General features: G+C 39.1%; 1 protein-coding gene across 1 annotated transcript in view; it reads left to right on the top strand.

Moving 5' to 3' along the window:
- LOC131064420 (uncharacterized) overlaps positions 1 to 23,634 on the top strand; it is a 96,766-nt gene that overhangs the window by 42,048 nt on the left and 31,084 nt on the right. The window contains exons 5-6 of the mRNA XM_057998556.2: positions 20,532 to 20,601; positions 20,823 to 20,890. Coding sequence (XP_057854539.2) covers positions 20,532 to 20,601; positions 20,823 to 20,890 — 138 coding nt within the window. The remainder of the gene's footprint in view (positions 1 to 20,531; positions 20,602 to 20,822; positions 20,891 to 23,634) is intronic.

The following is a 23,634-nucleotide window of genomic DNA, read 5'->3' as shown; positions in this document are numbered from 1 at the left end:
CTTGTTGACGGGTCTGGACTAATTTCTTTGAGGTCCCTCCTAACCGGTGACTGCATCAAGTGGTATTAGAGCAGTGTTCCACGGGGACGCGCCCCCCCCCCCTTTTTGGGTGCGTCCCCCGGTCAGAAACGTCTCGGGGACGGGGGGACGGGGACGGGGCGTCCCCTGCCGTCCCGCCATCGCCACCCAAGCGCTGCCGGGACGCAGAGACGTCCCCGCGTCTCCCAGGGAGATGCAGAGACGTGGAGATGTCTCCTTGGGAGACGTCTGGGTGTCTCCCAGAGAGACATGGAGATGCCTCCACGTCTCCTTGGGAGACGTTTGGGCGTCTCCCTGTCCTTTGAGAGACGTGCAGACGTCTCTCCAAGGACGGGGAGACGCCTAGACGTCTCCTGTTGACCCTCGTATATGCAATGTTTAAAAATAAAATTTAAAAAAAAGTGACTTTTTGAGTTTTTTGAGGGTTAAGGGGTAACTCTAATTGGACGTGGGCCTATAGAAAAATAACACCCGATGCAGCCCCTTGACCCCACAAGGGGCGATGCCCCTTGACCCCAACTTGGGGGTGTTGCCCCCAAACCCCCGTTGAAAAATATAGGGGGAAACCGTGCTGATAGAAGTAGGGATAATCTAACCTCCGAGTCTGATTAGGCTCCATATAACAACACAATTTAGAAATCTTGGTATTTAGATTTAGTATTTCAAATTTCCTATAGTCTCATTTGAAATGTAATTCTTACTCTGTAATACTGTCATACATCTTTTCAAAACTAGTTTTTCAAGTACTATATGTATATGTATAACTATATCAGCACAACCACCCCGCCACCCCCCCCCTGCCGTCCCCCCGCCGTCCCCAAACTTAGGCCCTTGGTCCCCCCCGTCTCGAAAACGCGTCCCCCCGTCCCCAACGCCCGTGGAACACTGTATTAGAGCGAGATTTCGTTTCGGATATTGTGTTGTCATGAGAGATTTTTGATGTAGGGTGGCGAATTGTGGATCCGACCTGCAGCTGCAGAGGATTGGCGTAAAGATGGCGCAAAGAGGAAATAGGAATGGTGGAGTGTGTGGGAATGCAGACCCTGCTGTGATGGAAATGTTGCGAGGAATAGCAGACCGATTGGAAGCCGTTGAGACAACCCAGAGAAGAGGCCGTCATATTGAAGATGTAAGTGAAGATGAAGGAGAAGAAGCCCCGACAGAACAAGTAAACCCATCGGCAGTTGATCCAGACGAGGAAAGGTTTTTGAGGGTTTTGAGTAGGGCGAATACTAAACCTCATTTTATCCCACCAGAATATGATGGAAAGTTGGATTCAGATGAATTGATGGATTCGATCTCGGAGATGGAGAAATATTTTGATTTTGAAAACATTGCAAAAGAAAGGAAGGTGAAATATGCCTGTACCTGGTTGAAAGGTCATGCATCTCTTTGGTGGGAGCATTTGTAGGTTGATAGACAGAGAAGAGGTATAGAGAAGATCAAGACATGGGATCGGATGGTTGCTAAGTTGAAATCAAAATTTATGCTAGCTGATTATCAAGTAAATCTGTTCTGGAAGTTGCAGAATTTGAGACAAAAGGAATCTAGCGTGAAGGAGTACACCGAGGCATTTTACAAGTTGAATATCAGATCCAGACATGTTGATGATGAAGTTGAACAAGTTGCGAGATATTTGAATGGATTGCGGGTGTCTATACAAAATGAACTTAGTTTGATCAAATTGTAGAGTGTCGAAGAAGCTTACCAGCATGCCCAGAAAGCAGAAGAGAAGCTAAACAAAAAACATGAGCAGAGGCAGAGAGGCAGAGGTGGAAGGTTTTTTGGAGGAAGATTTCATACTGTAGGTAGAAGAACCTGTACGGATTAGAACAAGGACAAGGAAGTGAGCAAAGAAGGTAATTCATACCGGAAACACGACAGGAATTTCTACCGGAGGAGAGAACCGCATGGCTACCGGAATGAGAATTTTGGAAAAGATGACAGAAGACAAGACAAGAGAGTGTTAAGAGGAACTTGCTATAAGTGTGGAGGAGAAGGACATCGTGCTTTCGAGTGTAAGAAGACAAAGAATATCGGAAGAACAACAGTGGTGGAAGAAAGCCCCACCGGATCAGCTAATAAACCGGAAGATGGAGATCTGTTGATGATGAGGAGAGCTTTGTGTCATACCAGGAGAGATGAAGAGCCCTTGCAGAGGAAGAATTTGTTCAAGGCCAGATGTAAGGTATCCGGTAAGTGCTGTAAAGTTGCCATTGATAGTGGTAGTTTAGATAATCTTGTTTCAGAAGAGATGGTGAATAAGTTGAATTTGGAAAGATTAAAACATCCTAAGCCTTATCAGATAGCATGGATTCAGGATGATCTTAAGTTGTTAGTAAGTGAGGAATGTTCGGTGAAATTGAAAATTGGGAATTATCATGATGAAGTCTTGTGTGATATTATGCCCTATGGATATTTGTCACCTTTTGTTGGGTAGACCTTGGCAGTTTGATAGACAAGCAATACATGATGGGAGGAAGAATACATACACTATTGTGGCCAATGGGATGAAGCAAACCTTGTTGCCCTTGGAGGAACCTTCGAAGAGTGAAGTTTGTACGAATGCTAGAATATGTTTGGTGGATGGGAGGAAATTCTTGGATGGATTGAGACACGAGAATGTGTGTTTTGCAGTGTTCCATGAGGACGCGTCCCCCCCTTTTTGGCCACGTCTCGGAGACGTGGACGCTAGTACAGGTTGCCCCTCAGAGTTGTTGGCAACGTATGCTAGGGGTCCTTTTGATCCTAAGTCTCCTCTCAAACAGTTTGCTTCAAGCATATCAATACAAGGGACATCAGATTAAAATGGGGGAACAAGGAAGTGGAAGTGCAACATTTGTGACACTGAATGGTCTTGTAGCATTAGTAGGGTGAATGCACACTTTCTTTTTTGGAGAGGAAAAGGTGTGAGACATTGTAAGTTTTTGGAGGAAGCTAAAAATATACAGTACATAATTGAGTTTAACAGGCTTTGGGGGGTTCCAGATGACACAAATATTTCAATGCCTACTACTTTGTCTGCTAGGGCAGCCCCCGCCACATACTTCTCATGCTTCGTAGATGAGAGGAATGATGTTTGGATCTCCATCAACTTCCAGTTCTAGTGCTGCCATGACAGGGAAATGCAGGTTGCAGACACCACAAAGTAAGCCCATTGCTGATATGTTTAATGTGCAGCTAAGAGATGAGATAGATGAATCGGTTCTTCTTTGCCAATGGCATTCCATTTCATGTTACACGGTCTCCTTATTATAGGAAGATGATAGCTATGGTGGCGAAGGGAGGACCATCTTGTGTGCCACTAGGGGAGACGAAAATGAGGACCTTGATCTTGGATAAATGCTATTCCAAGATCAATATTTTGATGGAGAAGATGAAGGCATGTTGGGTGGCATCGGGGTGCAGCGTAGTTATGGATGGGTGGACAGACATTAGCCATCGTCCACTCATCAACGCCATGGTCACATGTGCAGAGGGCCCATACTTCCTTAGAGCAGTTGATTGTATAGGGCATCATAAAGATTCTGTTTTCCAGTTTTAGGTCCTTAGGGAGGCTATTGAGGAGGTTGGGCCACAAAATGTGGTCCAAGGAGTGACAGATGCAACCCATGTGTGTAGAGTAGCAGGGAGACTCATTGAGGCAACCTATAGACACATTTGGTGGACCCCATGTTGTGTGCATGCCATGAACAATGCACTCAAGGACATGGGGAAGATTGACTGGATTAGAGGAGTGGTCACCGATGCGAGAGATGTGCAGATGTTTATCTGCAACCACCACACTTCACATGCACTCTTCAGGACCTTCGCGAAGGAGGAGTTCTTGAAACCAGTTTAGACTAGATATGAATTTTATTTCATTCTCTTGGAGAGAATGATTGAGTTGCAAGAGGAATTGCAATCTCATTGTTATGACTAATGAGTGGAATAGGTGGGCTAAGGCCAAGACAGAGCAGGGGAGAAGGGTGAAGGAGATAGTGAAGTGATGTGTTTTGGACTGATGCGAAATACATTGTCTCCATCATTTCTCCTATATTCCAAGTGATTAGATATGGGGATAAGGATGCACCTAACCTTGGAGAGGTGTATGAGTGTATTGACTCTATGCTTGACTAGATGAGGGTTGCTGTGCGAACGAATGACCCCTCTCTAGCATTCTACAATGAGCCAATCCAACCTATCATTCAGCGTAGATGGGACAAGTTGAACACTCTTTTGCATATGGCTTCCTTTGCCTTGAATCCTAAGTGGTACAAGGCTAGACCGGGTAGAGTGACACCGATTCAGGATGATGAGGTGAAGGCGGGTTTCTTTAGGTGCGTAGAGAAGATGTTTGATTCCAGAGATGCTGACACAATTCGCACCGAGTGGGGAAGATTTGCCACTCTTAGAGGTTATTCAGATGCGGCAAAGATGGATATAGACACTATGGCACAAGAGGACCCACTTTTGTGGTGGAATTGTCATGGCTCGAAATCTTTAACTACCACTCTAGCCATCTGCTTGCTATCCCAGGTTTCCAGTTCTTCAACTGCTGAGAGGAACTGGTCTACATATAGCTTCATCCACTCTCTTAAGAGGAACAAACTTACCTCTAAGAGAGCAGAGAAGCTTGTGGCTGTACACAGTGCTTTGTGTCTCATGGACCGCAAGACACTTGTGTACAAGGAGAGTCCAGCGGCACGATGGGATGTAGAGCCAGAGGAGCCTTCACAGATTGATGAGGATGATCCTACCACTTCAGATGTAGGGCTAGTTGGTGTGAGCTTGAGGAATCTTGATCTTCAGGAGTCCAACAGTTCCAGTGAGGAGTTCGCAGATGATTAGAGGCCTTCGTTAGCTACATTTTAGTTTTGTCATTTTGTCTTTGACTCTAGTCTCTTTTTTAATGCTATTGCTACACGTATTTGTACTTGGCTACTCATTGGAATGATGAATCATGTAATCATCTTTATTATTATAGACTTTGCAATGGCATCAGATAATCATATTTTCCTTTTTTGATAGAATAGAAATCTCCAATTTGACAATTTCATTTGTCAAATTTTATTTAGCAATTAGCAATTAGCATTGAATAGATCTTGGTATTTAGATTTAGTATTTCAAATTTCCTATAGTTTCATTTGAATTATTTTGAAATGTAATTCTTATACTTTTATACTGTCATACATCTTTTCAAAACTAGTTTTTCAAGTACTATATGTATATGTATAACTATATCAGCACAACCACCCCGCCACCCCCCTACTGCCATCCCCTTGCCGTCCCCAAACTTAGGCCCTTGGTCCCCCCGTCTCGGAAACGCGTCCCCGCGTCCCTCACGCCCGTGGAACGCTAGTGTTTTGCTTTAGTTCCTAAAAAGATTGAGAATCCGGAGCATGAAGAAGAACAACCGGAAGAGAAAAGATTTGCTGACAGAATATGAAGACATTTCAGATAATTTGCTTGATAGATTACCACCTGTGAGAAGTATCAGTCATTGCATGGACTTGGTTCCTTGAGCTAGTTTTCCTAACAAAGTTGCACACCGGACGACACCGGTAAAGAATGAAGAGTTGAATAGATAAGTGCAGGAGTTGTTGAAGAAAGGTTTGATCAGAGAAAGTCTGAGTCCTTGTGCAATACCAACAGTATTAGCACCTAAGAAGAATGGAGAATGGAGAAAGTGTATCGATTCCATAGCAATAAACAAGATCATAATGAAATACTGGTTTCCTTTGCCTAGGATATTAGACATAATGGACTGTTTGAGTGGAGCCAAATACTTTACAAAGATAGACTTGAAGAGTGGATATCCTCAGATCAGGATCAGAGAAGGAGATGAGTGGAATACAACATTCAAGACAAATGAAGGACTGTATGAATGGTAGGTGATGCCTTTTGGGTTAACTAATTCACTGAGTACTTTCACGAGGCTGATGAATGAGGTATTGAAGGAATTCTTGGGTAAGTTTGTTATTGTATATTTGGATGACATTCTGATTTTCAGTAAGACAAAAGAGGAGCATTTGTTGCATTTGAGACAAGTTTTGCAGAGGTTGAGAGAAGAAAAGTTGCTGATAAATCTTAATAAGTGTACTTTCATGAAGGAAGAATTAGTCTATTTGGGATTTGTGATATCTGAGGATGGTTTGAAGATGGACCCTGAGAAAGTAAAAGCAATTGTTGAGTGGCCTACACCGGAAAGCATTGGAGAGGTAAGATTATTTTATGGATTGGCTAGTTTCTACCTGAAGTTCATTAGAAATTTCAGTTCAGTTTGTCACCCTATGACTGAGACAATGAGGGGAGATCAAAAGGAATTCAAGTGGACCCACCAGAACAAACAAAGGTTTTGAACTATTGAAACGAAAGGTGACTGAGCAGCCTGTGTTGGCTTTACCGAATTTCAATAAAGTATTTCAAGTGGATTGTGATGCAAATGCAAGTGGAACAACAATAGGAGTAGTCTTGAGTCAGGAAGGGAGAGTAGTAGCTTATTTCAGTGAGAAATTGAATGATGCTCAGAGGAGATATTCAGTGTATGATCAAGAATTTTATGCCATAGTTCAAGCCTTGAAGAAGTGGAGACATCACCTGTTACCTAAGGAGTTTGTGTTGTATACGGATCATCAAGCTTTGCAGTATTTGAACAGTCAGAGTAAGTTGAATCAGAGACATATGAGATGGGTAGAATTTTTGCAGAGTTACACCTTTGTGTTGAAGCATAGAAGTGGGAAATCTAACAAAGTTGCTGATGCATTGAGTAGAAGGAATTTGTTGACAGAGATGAGAGTAACAGTATTAGGATTTGAGGAGTTGAAGACCTTACATGATGATGACCCGGATTTTGCAGAACCTTGGAGAGCATGTAGAGAACTGATTACGGTAGATAGAAGCAAGTGGTTGGATTACTTCATTCAGGATGGGATGTTATTCAGAGGAATAAAGTTGTGCATACCTAAGAGTTCTATGGGGGAGAATCTAATAAAGGAGAAACATAGTGGAGGATTAGCCGGACACTTTGGTGTTGACAAAACAATAGCATTAGTGAGTGAGCATTACTTTTGGCCCCAGATTCATAAGGATGTTAGGAAATATGTGCAAAATTGTAGAGTTTGTCAAGTTGCAAAGGGTAGTAGTTAGAATGTGGGATTGTATAAACCTTTGACAGTACCGGTAAGACCTTGGTAGGATATAAGCTTGGATTTCATACTTGGGTTGCCTAAAACACAGAGAGGGAATGATTCTATATTTGTGGTAGTGAATAGATTCTCGAAGATGACTATTTCATACCTTGTAAGAAGACATCAGATGCATTACATGTAGCAAACCTATTTTTCAAGGAAGTAGTGAGATTGCACGAACTACCTGTTGTGACCATTTCACACATCGCCCCATGCAAATGGGGACCCCCTCTTTTTGCTCGTTTTTCGCTCGCCTTTCGCTTTGCTTTTTAGGGTTTTGTTAGATTGTCAGTTGTCTGGATTTAGGGTCTAGCCTTAGGGTTTTAATTGCCGTCTTTTCAGGCCAGAATCCAGTCAATTTTGAGAGCTTTTTGAGCTTCCTTTCGTAGGATGCAATTTCGAATGCAATGATTTCGCCAAAATGGTCTATTTTCAATTGGAATGTTGAATGCAGAGCTTAAATTTGTCTAAGTGTTGATGATGGAATGTGAATTTTGACCAATTGACCAATTTTGACCAAATTTTGAGTTTTTTAATTTTTGATCCCGGGCATTGTAAATGATTTGTTTTCGCCTTGTGAAGTGATAAAATTTGTAAAATCATGTTATTTTGGCCTATAGGAGCAAAATCGCTCCTGTCCCTCAGTGAAGGACCGGAGCTACAAATCAAATATTGCTTTGTCCTAGCAGGATTTTGATGACTTGACGATTCGAAAAGGTCCGAGGAGATATGTTTTATCAAATGAATATAACTTGAAGTGCAAACATGAAGAAAAATGGTCCAGAATGCCAAAATCGCTCCTGTCCCTCAGGAAGGGACCAGGGCGAAGTACATTGTAGCTCCTGTCCCTCTCCAAGGGACCAGAGCGAAGTTCTTCACAAGACAAAGTTCAGGCAAAGATCAAGTCAAGTTTATGTTTGAAGGCAAGGAAGGAGGTGAAATGAACTCATTGAAGATAAATTGAAGATTACCAAATGCCATCAAAGGACCAAAATGCTTAAGTTCGCTCCTGTCCCTCAGGAAGGGACCAGAGCGATTTTTGTTATAGATGATTTTCTTGCCAAGTTACAATCGATCTCAAGGCATGAATGAATGAAAGGAAGTATGACAAGACAATTGAAGATAGTTTTTGAAGGAGATGAAGTGAAATGAAGCCCACAAGAGCAAAATCGCTCCTGTCCCTCTCCAAGGGACCAGGGCGATATGATGATTATATTGCTATTCTTCCAAGTTCAAGCCACTCCAAAATGAAGAACAAGGAGGCAAGGACGTCTTAAGACATCTCAATCAAGCACGAAGTATCCAAAGTTGCCAATATTGAAGGAACCGCACTTAGACACCTAGTTCGCTCCTGTCCCTCAGGAAGGGACCAGAGCGATATTTCCATAAAGGCATAAAATTTGAAAGTTTATCAAGCATCAAGTGATCAAGAACGATCAAGGAACTTTATTTTGCACGATGATAGCGATTGCAAGTTGAACAAGGCAAAGACGAGCTCAAAATGTTGAAATTCGCTCCTGTCCCTCAGGAAGGGACCAGAGCGATATTGATTATATTAGCCAAATCTCTCAAATATCACGTAAGGTCAAGGTTTTGCAAGGTCGTAAAGGGTCCAAGGCATGATTAGAAGGTGATATACAAAGACTTCAAACGTTAAATGATCATCAAAGTGAACACAGAGGCTATATCGCTCCTGTCCCTCTCCAAGGGACCAGGGCGATTTGCTTAGGATCCTTCATTTTTCTTCAAATTCATGCCAAGTCAAGGTTTTTCGGGATTACACAAGGTATAAGGTGTCTTTTGAAGATGATATGCAAGAGTTTTGAACGTCAAAGTGTTACCAATTTGTGCAAGGAACTCATATCGCTCCTGTCCTTTGGACAAGGACCAGGGCGATTTCATTAAAACACTCATGATCCTTTAAATGCATGTCAAGGAAAGTGCACGTGAGATCAAGGACGTCCTTCAAAAGGCAATGAACGAAGAATCAAGGTTGGAAGATGACGCATTTTGGCTAGAGCTTCCAGATCGCTCCTGTCCCTCTCCAAGGGACAAGGGCGATAATCTTTCTAAAGTCTAAATGCCTTGTAAAAAAATCAAGTGGGACAAGCATGGAATGAACAAACAATGTTATTATTCGCCCTACAATGAAGATTAGAGATTAAAGATGCCAGGTCAAGGAGAAATTATGAGGATCGCTCCTGTCCCTCTCCAAGGGACTAGGGCGATATTTGCCAAGACACATGTTATCCTTCGAAGATCATAGCAAAACAAATTGCACAAGGTCTAAAACGCCATTTGGAAGGCAAGGAACGAAGAGTTAGAATAAAAAACGATGAATTTCAAGCTAGAAGACAAGGATCGCTCCTGTCCCTCTCCAAGGGACCAGGGCGATGAGGTATGTTTATTTCATTTTCAAATTTTGGCGCTCAAGCAAATATTTTTGAATTTATTTTAAATGCTAAATCGATAATTTTTGAAATTCAATAAATTAGCATTTAAATGTTGCGCTTAACATTTATTAATTATTTTGCCTTTAAAAAATCGAATTTGATAATTTAAAAAACAAAGGCATTTAATTAATTATTAATTAAAAAAATCAAAAGAGCGCTAAGATATGGAGGTCGGCCTTTATTACTTATTAAAAAATCGTTTAAAAATTGCTTTATTTTACCAAAGTCGGCCTATATGGTGGTAAGAGGTGAACGCTATAAAGGGGAGGTGAAAATCATTATTTTCACATTATCGTTTTCATCTCATATGCGATCAAAGGAAGAAGTGCGAATTGATATCCAAGGTGGAGCGAATTTCATTCCAAGCAAGGTGGTGCGAACTTAAAGTTTTCATTTGGGCGAATTTGCCAAGGCTTGAAGATCATGTCAAAGACAACTCAAAAGGTGGTGAAATTGATATTTTAAAGGAGAGATCACATCGAAGCTATTTATACGTCAATTTTGCCTAGGCGAATCCTTTTTATTTTGCATTCTAGAGTTAGCTCTCGATTTGAGGTATGGCGATTTGATTTTATTGTTTTATTAGTTGATCGTCATTACCTAGATTTTGAAATTTTGAATTTTGAATTCCTAGCTCAATCGTTTTATTTTAGGAAATGATAACTCAAAGACTTATCATGAAGTTTCCTAAAATTTATTCTCTAATCTATGTTATTTATTGCAAAATCTAGCTTCTCATTATGAAATGTTGTGTAGGTATGGCAACCCCGAAGGCGGGAGCATCCACCAGTCGTTCAACTCTCATGAAAGAAGATCAGAAGACCGAAGAAGTGGAGACCAAGATCGTGTCTAAGTGGAGCCACATTGGAGATACAAACTTGGGCAACTTTAGCACGAAGAAGTTTCGAGATGTCCCTTACATTGGTAAGCCATCACTTGTCGCCTGGAGAATAATCGAAAGTGGCATCATTAAGGCGGCAGGCTTTCCTCCAGCTATTCAGTGCCATGAGTTGATGATTGAATGTGCTCGTCATTATGATCCACAGTCCAGAACAATCGTGTCCAATGAGGGAAACACTTTGGCATACCTTTCAGAGGAAGCTATAAGTGAAGCTTTCCATCTTCCAGAGCACAGGGACATGATATACAAGAGCATAGAAGGAGCCAGATCAATGTACGAAGATGATCCAGATGCTTGTCTAAGCATAATCAATAAGAACTGGCTACTTAAGAGCCGTCCCCGTCTGAGCAAGGTCCCGAACACACCACACAGGATTGATTTCCAGGAGGAGTACAGAGATTTGATTACCATGCTCAACCGAGTTACAGGAGCCCCTCACGCCTTCTATTTTGAGAAGTGGATGTTTTACTTCATCCAGGTGATCGTTCAAGGGAAAGGTACGATACATTGGGCTAGGATGATTAGCCATTGCTTGGACGTACAGTTGAGAAGACTCAAGGCTACTAAGTCTTTCTACATGAGTTCATATGTCATCTATGCCTTGATCAGGAGTGTTGAGTACGCAGGACTACCTCACAGAGGAGTGATTGGAAGAGGACCCGGCGAGGTCAGAGCTTGTGATTCCTATGCCTACTTGCATCATCCGCCAAGAAGTAACTACAAGTTAGTTAATGATACCTTCACGATGAACATCACAAGGACGTTGCAAGGTGGCATTCACAACAGATTATCTCAGGATGCACAGGAATTCATAAAGAGGTACGGTGCTTGGTTCATTCAGTTTCCCAAGTTCACTTATATTAGAGTACATGGATGTCCTTTACCTCCATACATGTTGCCGAGATATCCGACAGACAGAATTGTGTTACTTGAAGTAACAAGACAGTTGGCAGCATATGTGAAGGCATTCAGACACAGACATCAGAATGGAGTTCTAGTACCTATCATTTTGGGCAATTCAGTTGAGGTATGTCCTAATGCTTTAGCTATGGATGACGCAGAGAAGGAGTTAGCCTTGTATGCTTTTTCATCTTTTGCTTTGAGAGAAAGCTTTGATCCACATGGACATTTAGAGGAGACAGTCGGCAGAAAGTTTAGACATGAGTACCAAATTGAAGATTTTATGATGAACCTCCTAGATGATTTTGAAGTGAAACGAAAAATGCATTCTAGATTGCCTTTGGATTTCATCAGGAAATGCAGGATTTACAGAGTGGCCGACCAAGCTCAGGACAGTGGCAGGCATGTCCAGTCTTCCTATGATCGAGAAAGCAAAACAATAAGGTTAGATTGGAATGAGCCCGAGGTCATGGATCTAGATACTTTGATGGCACCAGTCTTGTCTTGTACTCGCAGATGGGTTGACATACAACATCAGAAGTTGAGAGAACAAGGCATAGCTATGTCTTTCACTTTGGAAGAGAAACCAGCCGAAGGTGGAGCTAGTGTGAGTGAAGGCAATCCTAATCCTAGAAATTCAGGTGAAGGAAACCTTCGATGTGCCAGTGAGGGCAATCTCCATCCAAGGGGTTCAAAGAGAAAAGAAAGGTCAGAAAAGAAAGAGTCTTCCAAGAGGAAACAAGAGGCTAACAGAGATCGATCATCCGGTACTTCTTCTAGACCTGAGAAGAGAACAATTCAAGTGGAAGAATCCGTGGAGTCTATGGTACAGAATGACAGGCAGGAAGAAGGACAGGCACAGCATGGTTCACCAAATGGATCTCTCCAAGACTATGATTTAGATGAAGATAAAGAAGACAATGAAATGACATCTCCTCCCAGACAAGAAGAAATAGTGCACAAAGAGATTCAAGTTCAAGAAACAAGATCGATTATCCCAGATTGGTTGAAGGAAAGATTAACCAAGGTGATTGTAGTTGAGGACGAGGACAATGCAATTGATTTAGAGAGCCTTGTTGGACATTCCCAGGAAGTGACAGAGAAGAGAAAGGCTACCAAGATGTCCAAGATGATTCGAGATGAGACTGGATCCAGAAAACTGCAGATAGCTACACCGGCAGCAGACAAATATGAAGGTGAGATCCTAGCAGAGGAATATGATATACAGACATTTGAGCTAGGACCATCCACAGCAGAGCAGACTTTAGACGATGCTACCGACTCATTTGAGGCATTGAAGGACAAGCTTAGAGAAGAAATGGAGAAGAACAGAAAGCTTGAGAGAGAGGTCGGTGCATGGAGGACATATTTCAGTCACATCAATGAACCTTTGGGACGTCAGGATCCAGCTAGATCACCAGTGCATGCACTTCCACTTCAATCAATCAGTGAGGCAGAAAGATTCAGGAACATGGTTCAACGTACAAGTAATTGGATGGATAGATCTCATACAGTGGCCATAGAATTTGTAACAAGGATGATGAAGATTATTCATCAAGCTATCCAGGTTCTTGAGATAATCCACAATTTAATGATAACAGTAGCTGCATTCGCCCATACCAAGGATGTTATCATTCCTGTCTTGAAAGTTATTAGACATACATCAAGGAAGATCTTAGCGCAAGAGAAGATTTTGGATGGGGAATCTCACAGTTTGTTTCAGTGGTCAACCTTACTCCATATGAAGAATGTTTTCTTCGAGGACATTAGTGTTAGATGTGGCCAAGTTGAGGAGGTGATCAATCCGATCCAGGACAGAGTATTTGAGGTACTTCGTACCATTCTTGGTAGAAGGATCGAGGTCAAGACAGATGTGGATATGCAGGAATTAGAGGATAGAATCAAGATCATCTTTTGTAAGGACGCAAATGTTACAGATGAGCAATATGATCAAATGTTTGCCACCATGCTCCTGATTGAAAGAACGAAGGAACTTGAATCTTCGTGGGACGCAGCTCTTCTAGATGGATTCGATCAGGTCATCCACTTGGAAGAGAGTATGAAGAATCTTCCCGAGATTCCAATTGCAGAAATCGAAGGAATCGTATCAAGATTCATTGCATATGCTAAGAAAGAGAATTGGAAAGGGAATAAGATTCTAGATGAAAGGTTGTTACAGATGACATGACATCTTATTTGTCATTGGTTTATGTCTCCTAGGTTTTTGTGCCAAATTTAATATTTGGCTATGCATTTAATATTGTTCAGTAAAAAGGAGGCCATTTGTAACAAACCCTAATTAGGGTTTGGGTGTCATGATCTTGACCGTTGATCTACTTTCGATCTAGACCTTTCATTGTAATTGGGGATGCTATTTATACCCCCATTTTTCATTTCATTTGGTAATAGTGTAATAGTCAATAGTTGATGTAATAGAGAAGAGAGATAGCTAAGAGATTAGAAGTTAGAAGCAATTTTATTTTGTAGCAAGATTGAGTTTTGAAGAGAGGAATTTAAGCAATTGTTGTACATGATGACTTGGAAATCAATAAAATATTGAAGTTATGGTGTTTTGTTGCAACTTTCTTAAGTTATCTTCATGGTTGTTTGATTTACTTGAATCATGCTCAATCAAAGTAGTGAGTTAATTTGAAGGACATTGTGTGAGACTTGATCTTTGGTAGGATTCGTAATCCAAACCACTAGCTTCTTGCTGATTGTAGGAACGCCTTGCGTGGTCGACTGGAGAATACTTTGAGTCCCTTAATCTTCAATCATTATTGTATCTTGGATATGTACCTTCGTGGTAGTATCTTTGATCTTTGATGCATTGAATATCATTTTGTTACCTTAGAAGATCGCACTAATTTCAATTGAGTTGTTATCTTATGGCAAAATTGAAGTTGGTTGAATCTTGCCAAGTCTTGTCCATACTAAGTCATTCATAGGGTTAGATTAGATTAGACTTCTAAAAAAACCCTACTCTTTTGTTATTTTTTGAAAAGTTCCTTTAGTTTTAGTAAAATCTTTGAACTTTCGGAATATGTAAGACCCCTTGAAGGAAACAGCAAATCACATCATACCGCTGGAAGCTTGTCCACACGTAGAGACCCTACTAACAGAACCTTGGAGTCTTCCTAACTGATCCTTTACGCGAATCTTCAGCAGTTAGAGACTATTTTCTCAAGAGAGGATAAGATGCCTATTGGTATTTTATTCTGTGTATGATGGTGTATAAAATACATGTCAACACTACCTAAGAGCATGGTTTCAGACAAAGACACTAAGTTTGTTGGCTATTTTTGGAGAACACTTTGGAAGAAGATGAAGACAGATTTGAAGTTCAGTTCTACTTTTCACCCACAAACTGATGGACAAACAGAAGTAGTTAACTGGAGCTTGGGAAATTTGTTAAGATGTTTGGTTGGAGACAAAACCGGAAGTTGGGATTTGATTATTGCACAAGTAGAGTTTGCCTACAATAATTCAGTAAATAGGAGTACTGAAAGGAAACCTTTGAGATTGTTACCGGAGCACACCCTAGAGGTATATCAGAATTAAGAGATATTAGCAGTGAAGACCGAAGAAGTTCAGAAGCAGAAGAATTTGCAGATCCCATGAAGGACTTTCATGTTCAAGTTAAGCAACATTTGGAGGACATGAACATCAAGTATAAGGAGAAAGCAGATGAGAAGAGGAGACATAAGGAGAAAGATTCCCAGTTGGAACTTATAACAAGTTGCAAATGAGAAATTTTGGACTTATAAGATTTTGAGAAAGTTCAGTTCTAGAAATGCATATGAAGTAGAGTTATCGGATAGTCCGAGTATTTCACCTATGTTTAACATTGCAAATCTTCATCAGTATCATGAACCAGAATTCAGTGAGGATAGTATTGCAAACTTGGAGAAATAGTTGCCCCGGAAGGAACCAGATCAGATTGAAGACATTTTGGACAGTAGGATTGGGCACAGTACCCAGAACAGTCATTATAACGAGTATCTTGTGAAGTGGAAAGACAGACGAGTTGAAGATTCATCTTGGATTTCTCAGGTAGAGGTAGACCACCTTGGTTTTCCTCTGACCCCAGCAAAGTGAGAGACTCACTATTTCAACAACCCCAAATGTCTGATGTAGGAGCATCCCCGGTTCATGGCAATCTTGCATCAACCAAAAATATTTCCTTTCTGTTTTGCTTTCTGTTTGCAGTTTTAGCATTTCTTTCTGTGTTTCCCGGATTTGGCTCACTGGAACTTGTGGAGTTGGATTTTGCTTGAAGACTTGATCATCTTCCTTATTCCCAAAACACAGAGCATTTGGATCATTTTCTGTCAAGTTATCGCTACCGGTTTCTGAGACAGTTTTCTGTTATTGGTTGCCTGGACCTATTTGCATTGGTGATCTACCAGATCCTTTCCGTAGCTTGCGAAGCCTTGAGCGTTGATTCTGTTGTTCCTTGGCATGTGGCTGACCTTCTCTTTGATTCTCACTTTGTCCTTTGGATTTTCCGGAGTATTTTCTTTGTCGGAGGCCGACCTTGTTGGTTTTACACGTTAGGTCTTGTTCTTTGGGTTTTGATCCCTTTTGGGCCGACCGGTCCCCTTGGATCGTATAAATCATTGTAATAAAGCATTAGAATGTATCGAAGGAGTCAGACAGAACATAGAAGCGAAGATCTTAAGTTTGAGGTCCCGGTTGTGACCTATTCTATATTTTAAGCATGTTTTAGAAGGCCTGTGAGCTGGTTAGTGTAACCTGGTTGTTACCGGTTGGTTGTAATCAATTTTCATGATATAATTCAATCTGTTCTGCATTGCCTCCTTCATGTCCTTGTGTTTCCGTTGTGTTTATTCTTGCTTACCAGTGTGAATTGATCTCTTTGAGGTCCCTCCTAACCGGTGACTGCATCAGATAGAAAGGGCGAAGGAGCCAAGTCAATATGGAAAAGCAAGGAAAAGGAAGAAAGGCATGGAGTAATGGGAAGGTTAGGACACATACCATTAAAATTGAAAAAAGATTGAGAGTGTATACAAACTAACACCCAAAAGAGCTAAATTGAGAGGATTTAAAAGGGATGAGAAGTCACCTTTCCATTCATTGAAAACTTCCTTACTAAGTATTGCCATTGACATCAAGTGACAAGGAGTGAAAACTTTCCTTAAGAGTAAAAAGAGACCTAGCCTCTTGGAGAATATTTTAGAGCCTCTAATGGGTAACTTTTCTACCTTTTAGGACACTAATAATTCTAGAATCTCCTTCTACTATTGAATTACAAACTTGAATTCAAACTTGTAGTTCAAGATGCATTACATTCCTTTAACTTCCACAATGTTGTTGGTGTTGATGTCGGTGAAACAATTGCCGAGGGCTAGCACTTCTCCATCGTGATATTTGAGAGGAGCTCCTCACCATAAATATTGAGATTTTCCTTAGCAATTTAGGCAAAATTTGATTAATCCATCCTGTTGGATGGGATTCCAAGTGTTAGATGCTTTATTTCTTCTTTTTTAGGGGTTTCCAATCATAGTTCTTTTTAACATCTAGCCAGTTTCTAAAAGTGGATACTTCCATAGGGTTGGCTTCTTTAGTCTTTTGCATCTTTTGAAAGTGCAACTCTTTGAACATGTAATGATCATCTCATCTTGTAACTAATCCTAATGATTTTCTTTTCCTTTACAGATTCTATTGTTTTGTTCCAATCAAATCTTCCACCCACTCATACTTGATACCAAATACTAAAGATCCTATAGAATATTGGGCACTACTAGTACTCAAAATTATTTTTGAAGAAACTACCAATGACACATCGCAGTCTTGGTTTGTCCAATAAGTTGTTTGAAGTACCTCTCATATAATTGCAAAGCAAAATTAAGTGATTACTTTCCTATACCTTAACCAAACAAAGGGGACATCTAATAAGACTAGAGAAGCTTTCCTTTTGAGATGTTCCTTGGTCAGAATCTTAGCATGACATATCAGCAGAAAAAGGAATTTAGTTTAGGGTGAGCTCTAGATGTCCATATCCGGCCTTAGGAGGAAGTTGACACATTACCATTCGTGAACTTCACCAGATTGTAGTATCCTCACATCACTCAATATATGCCACTCCCACTGTGAAGCCCTGTGAAAGCGTTTTCTTGATTACCCCTAACTAGCTTGAAACAATGCAACAAAGAAGAGATGCTAGAAAAAGATTCAATAGTAATATTGGTAACTTTAGGAGATTCTTAGAGTCTTGGACTTTCCAATAATCGTTACTTTAGGTTACCATCTATCTCTAAGATAGCTGGATAACCTCTAAAAAAAATGGATTATCACAGAGAAAGTTTATATGTAAGCCAACAGTCATTGCATAAAGAGTTAAGTCTACCATTCTAGAAATTCTGAAGATCATGTCTAGGGATGATTTTTTTTTCCTCCTTTCCCTCTCATGTGGCATAAGGTCTAGGGATATGAATACAAGAAAGCATATTTATTCAGGTACTTTTGTTTGAGTATATTGCTCCATGAGGTTTGTTTATTAGCTAAGAGACTTCACACATTTTACAAGGGTTTGATTGGAATGGCCAAGATCCTTGATTCCATTCCCTCCATTGGTACTATAGATTGTATCCCAAGAGACTATTGGGCTCTTGAAATTGTTTAATTCTAGTCTTAGGAGATAATACTATTGGTGCCAATTGATAAAGAAAAGAGGCAGATTTGGCTAACCTAGAGGATACATTTCAAGAAAACTATTCTCCTAGCTAAGGAGAGTAATGTATTTTTCTAACCTGCCATGCCTTGCTAAACACAGTAGTATTCCAAAGATATTTTTGATTTCTTCCTAGGAAGAGAGGGAAATCAAGCTAGGAGTTCGAGAAACTTTTTTTTCCAAAGAGAGGCATTTGCATAGAAAATCATTGTCCAACACCATGAATATCAAGAAAGAAATTCCCAGACTTATTTTTATTCACTTTTTGGCCTAAAATTTGTTCATAATCTCCCAAGAGATCCCCGATTATCTTGACTTCCTAAACTGCTGTGGTAAAGACAAACATTATATCATTGACAAATTCTTAATTCATTAACACTATCCCATCGGATGAAGCTTTTATCTCTTTAAGAGTCTCCTTATCTTTGGGAGAGTCAATATGCATACTGTTAGGCGACAAATAGGAATAATACTCTTAGTTATGTTTTAATAATACTTTTGTAATGAGTTGGCCGTGTGGGTTCCCGTGTCAGTGTCAATTATGACGGTTGGTACCTCGGCCAACTGCCAAGTAGTATATATTGCCATGTAAGGGAACCCCAACAGTAGTAATGATAATGTATTGAACTTTCTGGAATGCAATAAAGGATATATTTTTCTGCCATAATATCGTGACTGTTATTCATGTTCTGTGTACATTGAATTCTCTGGTTATATGTTTGCATACATTGAAACTCTCTGTTTGTTCCGTAAAGTTAGAGCATATTCACCGTAGGGAGCAAACACATACCTAGAGCTTTAGCCATAATAATGAAGAGATATGGGGATAGGGGACCCCCTTGATGGAGACTTTTGGTGGTAGAGAATAAACCTTTTTAGAGCCATTAACAAGAATTGAGTAGGTTGAAAATTGACAACCTCTAACCCATTCCTTACGTTCAAGGCTGAAGCTAAATTTCTCTTGAATTCTATCCAAAAAATTCTAATTTACTTTGTCATAAGCTTTAGCTATATTCAGTTTTATGAGCATACCTTTCTTATCACTGGGTTTTAGAGAGTGCAATAATTTATAAATTATGGCTATCCCATGAATAATCTGCCTTACTTTTACAAAACCCTATTGTTCTTCAGCAATTGGGATAGTACAAAGGACTTTGAGTCTATTGGTGATCACCTTAGAGATGATCTTATACATTGTTATGTAAGGAGATAGGTCTGTAGTGTTCTGGCTTTTGAACTTCATTTTTCTTTGGAATTTGAGCCAAGAAAGTTGTACTTAGTACTCATGGATTTTAAGATGGATTTGGAATCCTTCAATTCTTGCACTAACTCCAACAAATCTTCGTCCACTAGATCCCCAAAGTGTTGGAAGAAGAAAGCAGGGAAGTGATTAGGACCAAGAAGATATCTTGCATCTCTTGCCTTCCTCAATCTCCCTTAGTCAGCATATTCTTTCAAAATAATTCTTGTCATCTATTCTCAGACATAACTCAAGTGTTGTTTTAACTTTACAAGTGATTATTTTGAACTATTATTTTGATAAATTCCCAATCAGTAATCACTCAAGATCCAGACTACAAATCTGCTTATTTTTGGCAACTATTAGTGCTGCAATTGCTATTAGTTGTTTAGGTAATTTGATACAGATGAGAGCCATTTTTTATCTCTTTGATCTTGATTAACTCCTTGTGCATGGCCTAACTTTCACAAGATATAACTTACGTAAAATCTTTGCTTGTATTTATTAATAATATATAGCTTATGTTTTTTTCCAAATCTCTTAGGGTTGAGTTTACCTCCTCTAGTCAAATAATGCTAGGAATGTAGGAGATTTTTTTATTGTGCAACTGCAAACTACTTCCATTTGGTAGTTTGATATAGAGTAGAGCAATGCTTGATCTCTTCAGCTTCTATGGGCTCCTTTTGTGTGGTTTTCTTGAGGAGATTTGTTTACACAGTTATCTGTACTTCTATTGGCATTATTTTTCAAACTTATCTTGGGTTTACCTGCTTCAGATTCAAGTTAAGATCTTTTGTAGTCTTAGTGTCAAATACATTTTCAGTTCTTGGAGATCCTTTGACATTCCTATATATGTAATTCTCAATTTGAGTGCTTTTGAATCCCCTTGACCTGCTTTGGTCGTTTGTGGGCATAAATATAATTTCTTTATTTCTTTCTTCATATTCAATGTTTTTATAATTTATTGCACCCAAGTTTTTAAAAAGTGGACTGTCTTTTCGTGAAATATGTTGTGAAGCAAGAAAACAGTACTATAACAATAATTCAGTGCATTAAATATTTGCTTGTGTCATGTGAGGGTTAAAAACTATAAATGGAACACTATCTAACATGACTTTCATGATTTTTTTGGCAGTTAGATATGATCCTGTATCCAAGCTTTTGTTGAGAGATGTTCCAAGTCAGAGTAAGACCTTAAAACGCAGGTAAGTTGATGAGCTTATCTTAAATCACTTGATTCTTTCGGTATTCTGTGTAGATAAGGAGTTTTTGCTTTTTTTTCCATCTAACGATGTTGCATCTTCACCATCTGTCTTACTTGGTTAGCGATTCAAGATATTCAGTTGTATTGATATTGGCTATTTCATTATCTACAATAAGCATATACATAAACTTATGTGCTCATTATGTTTTGGTAATGTTTCAGGTATTATCTTGTAGAGCGAGCAAAAGATGCAGACATTGTTGGTATTGTTGTAGGTACACTTGGTATTGGTATGTTTTCCACAAAATTTCCATAACTATGCTAAAAGATTTAATTCAGAGTTTCATTTTTTAACCACCAGTAGGCTGTTGGTACACGTGGTATTGGTATGTTTTCTGCAAAATTTCCATAACTATGCTAAAAACTTTAATTCAGTTTTACATTCTTTAAGCACCACTAGTCTTCTATCTGTTTCATGTACTTGTTTTTATCATTCACCACAGTGGTAAAACATTCCAGATGGACATCATTACATATTATTACTTTTGTATGGGATAATGTGCACTGTTGCGGCTGTACCGATATGTTTTGTTGAACTAGAGAAACTTAAATGTTTTGCTTCATGGAAAATTATAAATCTGGTATATTACTTGTTTGTTGCTGAGGTGTCTTGTTTCTTTTGATTAGTTATTATGCCCCCTTGTAAATTCTTATCATCTTATTGATCTTTTAGCCTTTGACCATTTGAAGGTGTAATGTCCCCAATTAGGACTTTAGTTGATTTGGCCTATAATTCCCCAAATAGGGTTTGGATTATGATTGAATATGTGAATGGCTACTTAATATCTTGTATTAGATCCACAGATGGAAAATAATACTGCTTCAACCTCCAATAAATAATGGTTTCAAGAATGATTTATATGTCTGATTTACTGATGTATTCAAGACTGCTCTGCTCTTTATGAGACTGATGCTTATTTAGTTGTTCTCCAATCTGTAGATTCTACTTTCCAGACCTGCCCAACAATATATATATTTATGCTGGTGACAATAATATGTTTATGTTCTTTGTAATTCTATATCTATATCTGGTATAATGCTATGTTTATGTCTTCCCTACACATATTCTAGTCTGCTGCAATAATATTCCTGGTCTATAATAATGTTTCTGATCAGTAATAATATTTGTGATCTGCTATAATAATATTCTTCCCGTAGAAATAATCTGTGTGTTGTTTTTACCTCTTGCTGCCTTATTCTCCAGTCTGCGGTAGTGTCCTTTTTCTATCCCCTAATAATCTCCCGTCGTTTCTTTCTTCCTCATGCTTCCCAGGTGGAATGCCACAACGCACCTTAAAATAGTCTATGGAGATCGGGCATACAAAGTCACGCCCCTTGGGAGAGACATGACTTGCTAATGGTCACGTCCACCATTTGACTATCGCATAGGTTACGTCCTTTAGAAAGGAGGTAATACCCCAGTGGACTTGCTTAGGAATTAGACACCTTTAATCATAAATAATCATTTATTAATGTCATTAATAAATAGTTAATAAATAAATTAATAGTCATTCATTAATATTTGTCATTAATTATATAGTTAAGAGTAAATGAAGTTCTATGTAATTGATGCAAAGGCAGACAGATCTGACGTGTGTCAGATCTGGTCTGCCACTATGTAAATAATAATATTAATAATATGTAATATTTAATGAATATGAAATACATTAATAATATTAAGTATGGAATACAATAATAATATTTAATCATTAATAAGATTTATTATTGATCATCACTAATATGCATCTTATTTATTATTGATTATATTATCATTATTAATATCTAGGTTGCCGGTTCGGGTTTGGGTTCGGGCACCGGTTTAGGTTCGAAGACCCGGTACGCCGGTACCACAAAATTTTGAAAAGGGGTTTGGGTTCGTTAGTACAAAAACATGTAAATTATATATATATGCAGCCTATAAGCTTGAATTAAGATTAGCATGTCACATAGCATCATATAAACAACAAAACCAACATAAACTTGTAATCATAGCATCATGATCATACCATAACAGCATCATATACATCAAGTTTAATATCAAAATGATAAAATATTCAAGTATCATTGTTTTAACTTTCAACAATTTAAAGTTTGATCATCAAATGGATTCTCTAATTCGTCATCCTCATTCTCCTCCTCCTCTTCATTGACATTGACATTGACATTAGATGAATCAATGCCAATGCCAATGACACTTGCACTTTAAGTTTGCTTGCTATCTGAGTCATCAAATGCAATAAGTTGAGAAGTGAATTTATCCAAATCAGTATGTTTTGGCTCCATATCCCACATCTTCGTTTCTCCTTGCTTGTAGTCATGTTGCTTGTGTGAAATGAGCCAAGTTAATGTTTTAAAACTCACTTTTAGGGTCATTTTAATTTTTTATGTGGTGGAATTCAAAAAAAATTAAATTTTGCAAAAAAAAAAATCCATTTTTGGGCTGTCAGACCCCTGGGTTTGACTTGGGTCCTCTTGGGTTCGACCCTGGGTTCTCTTGGGTTCGCCCTAGTTCGAACCAAGCCTGTGGACCATGAACCCTGTCCGAACCATAGGTGAACTGGACCCGAACCCCGAACCAGGACCTTACCGGACCAGTACCGGACCAGTACCAGTACCAGGGGTCTAGGGGGCCGAAACCGGTAACTCATAATTTATTATATATAAGATTTGATTATATCATTCATTTATATACTATAAATAAATTATTCCATTATTATATTAATACTGTGTTTAATTTAATAATAAATAATTTTATAATTTATTATTATTTATTCATTCATAAATTTTATTTCAGAGTGAGGACATTACAGAAGGTCAACTTTCAGGACATGGAAGGACTTTTGGGATGTTACTTTAGGTTCCTTACAGAGAGCCATAAGAGATAAGAACCATATTTCAATTTTGATGGTTACTGCGAGGGATGTGGACCTTACAATATGTAATTTGTTTTTACTTCGATACAATATTTTTCTAA

This window comes from Cryptomeria japonica, chromosome 5, assembly GCF_030272615.1.
Source record: "Cryptomeria japonica chromosome 5, Sugi_1.0, whole genome shotgun sequence".
Taxonomy (NCBI): domain Eukaryota; kingdom Viridiplantae; phylum Streptophyta; class Pinopsida; order Cupressales; family Cupressaceae; genus Cryptomeria; species Cryptomeria japonica.
Note: the sequence above shows the minus strand (reverse complement) of the source record. Positions and strands in the feature narration are given on the sequence as shown.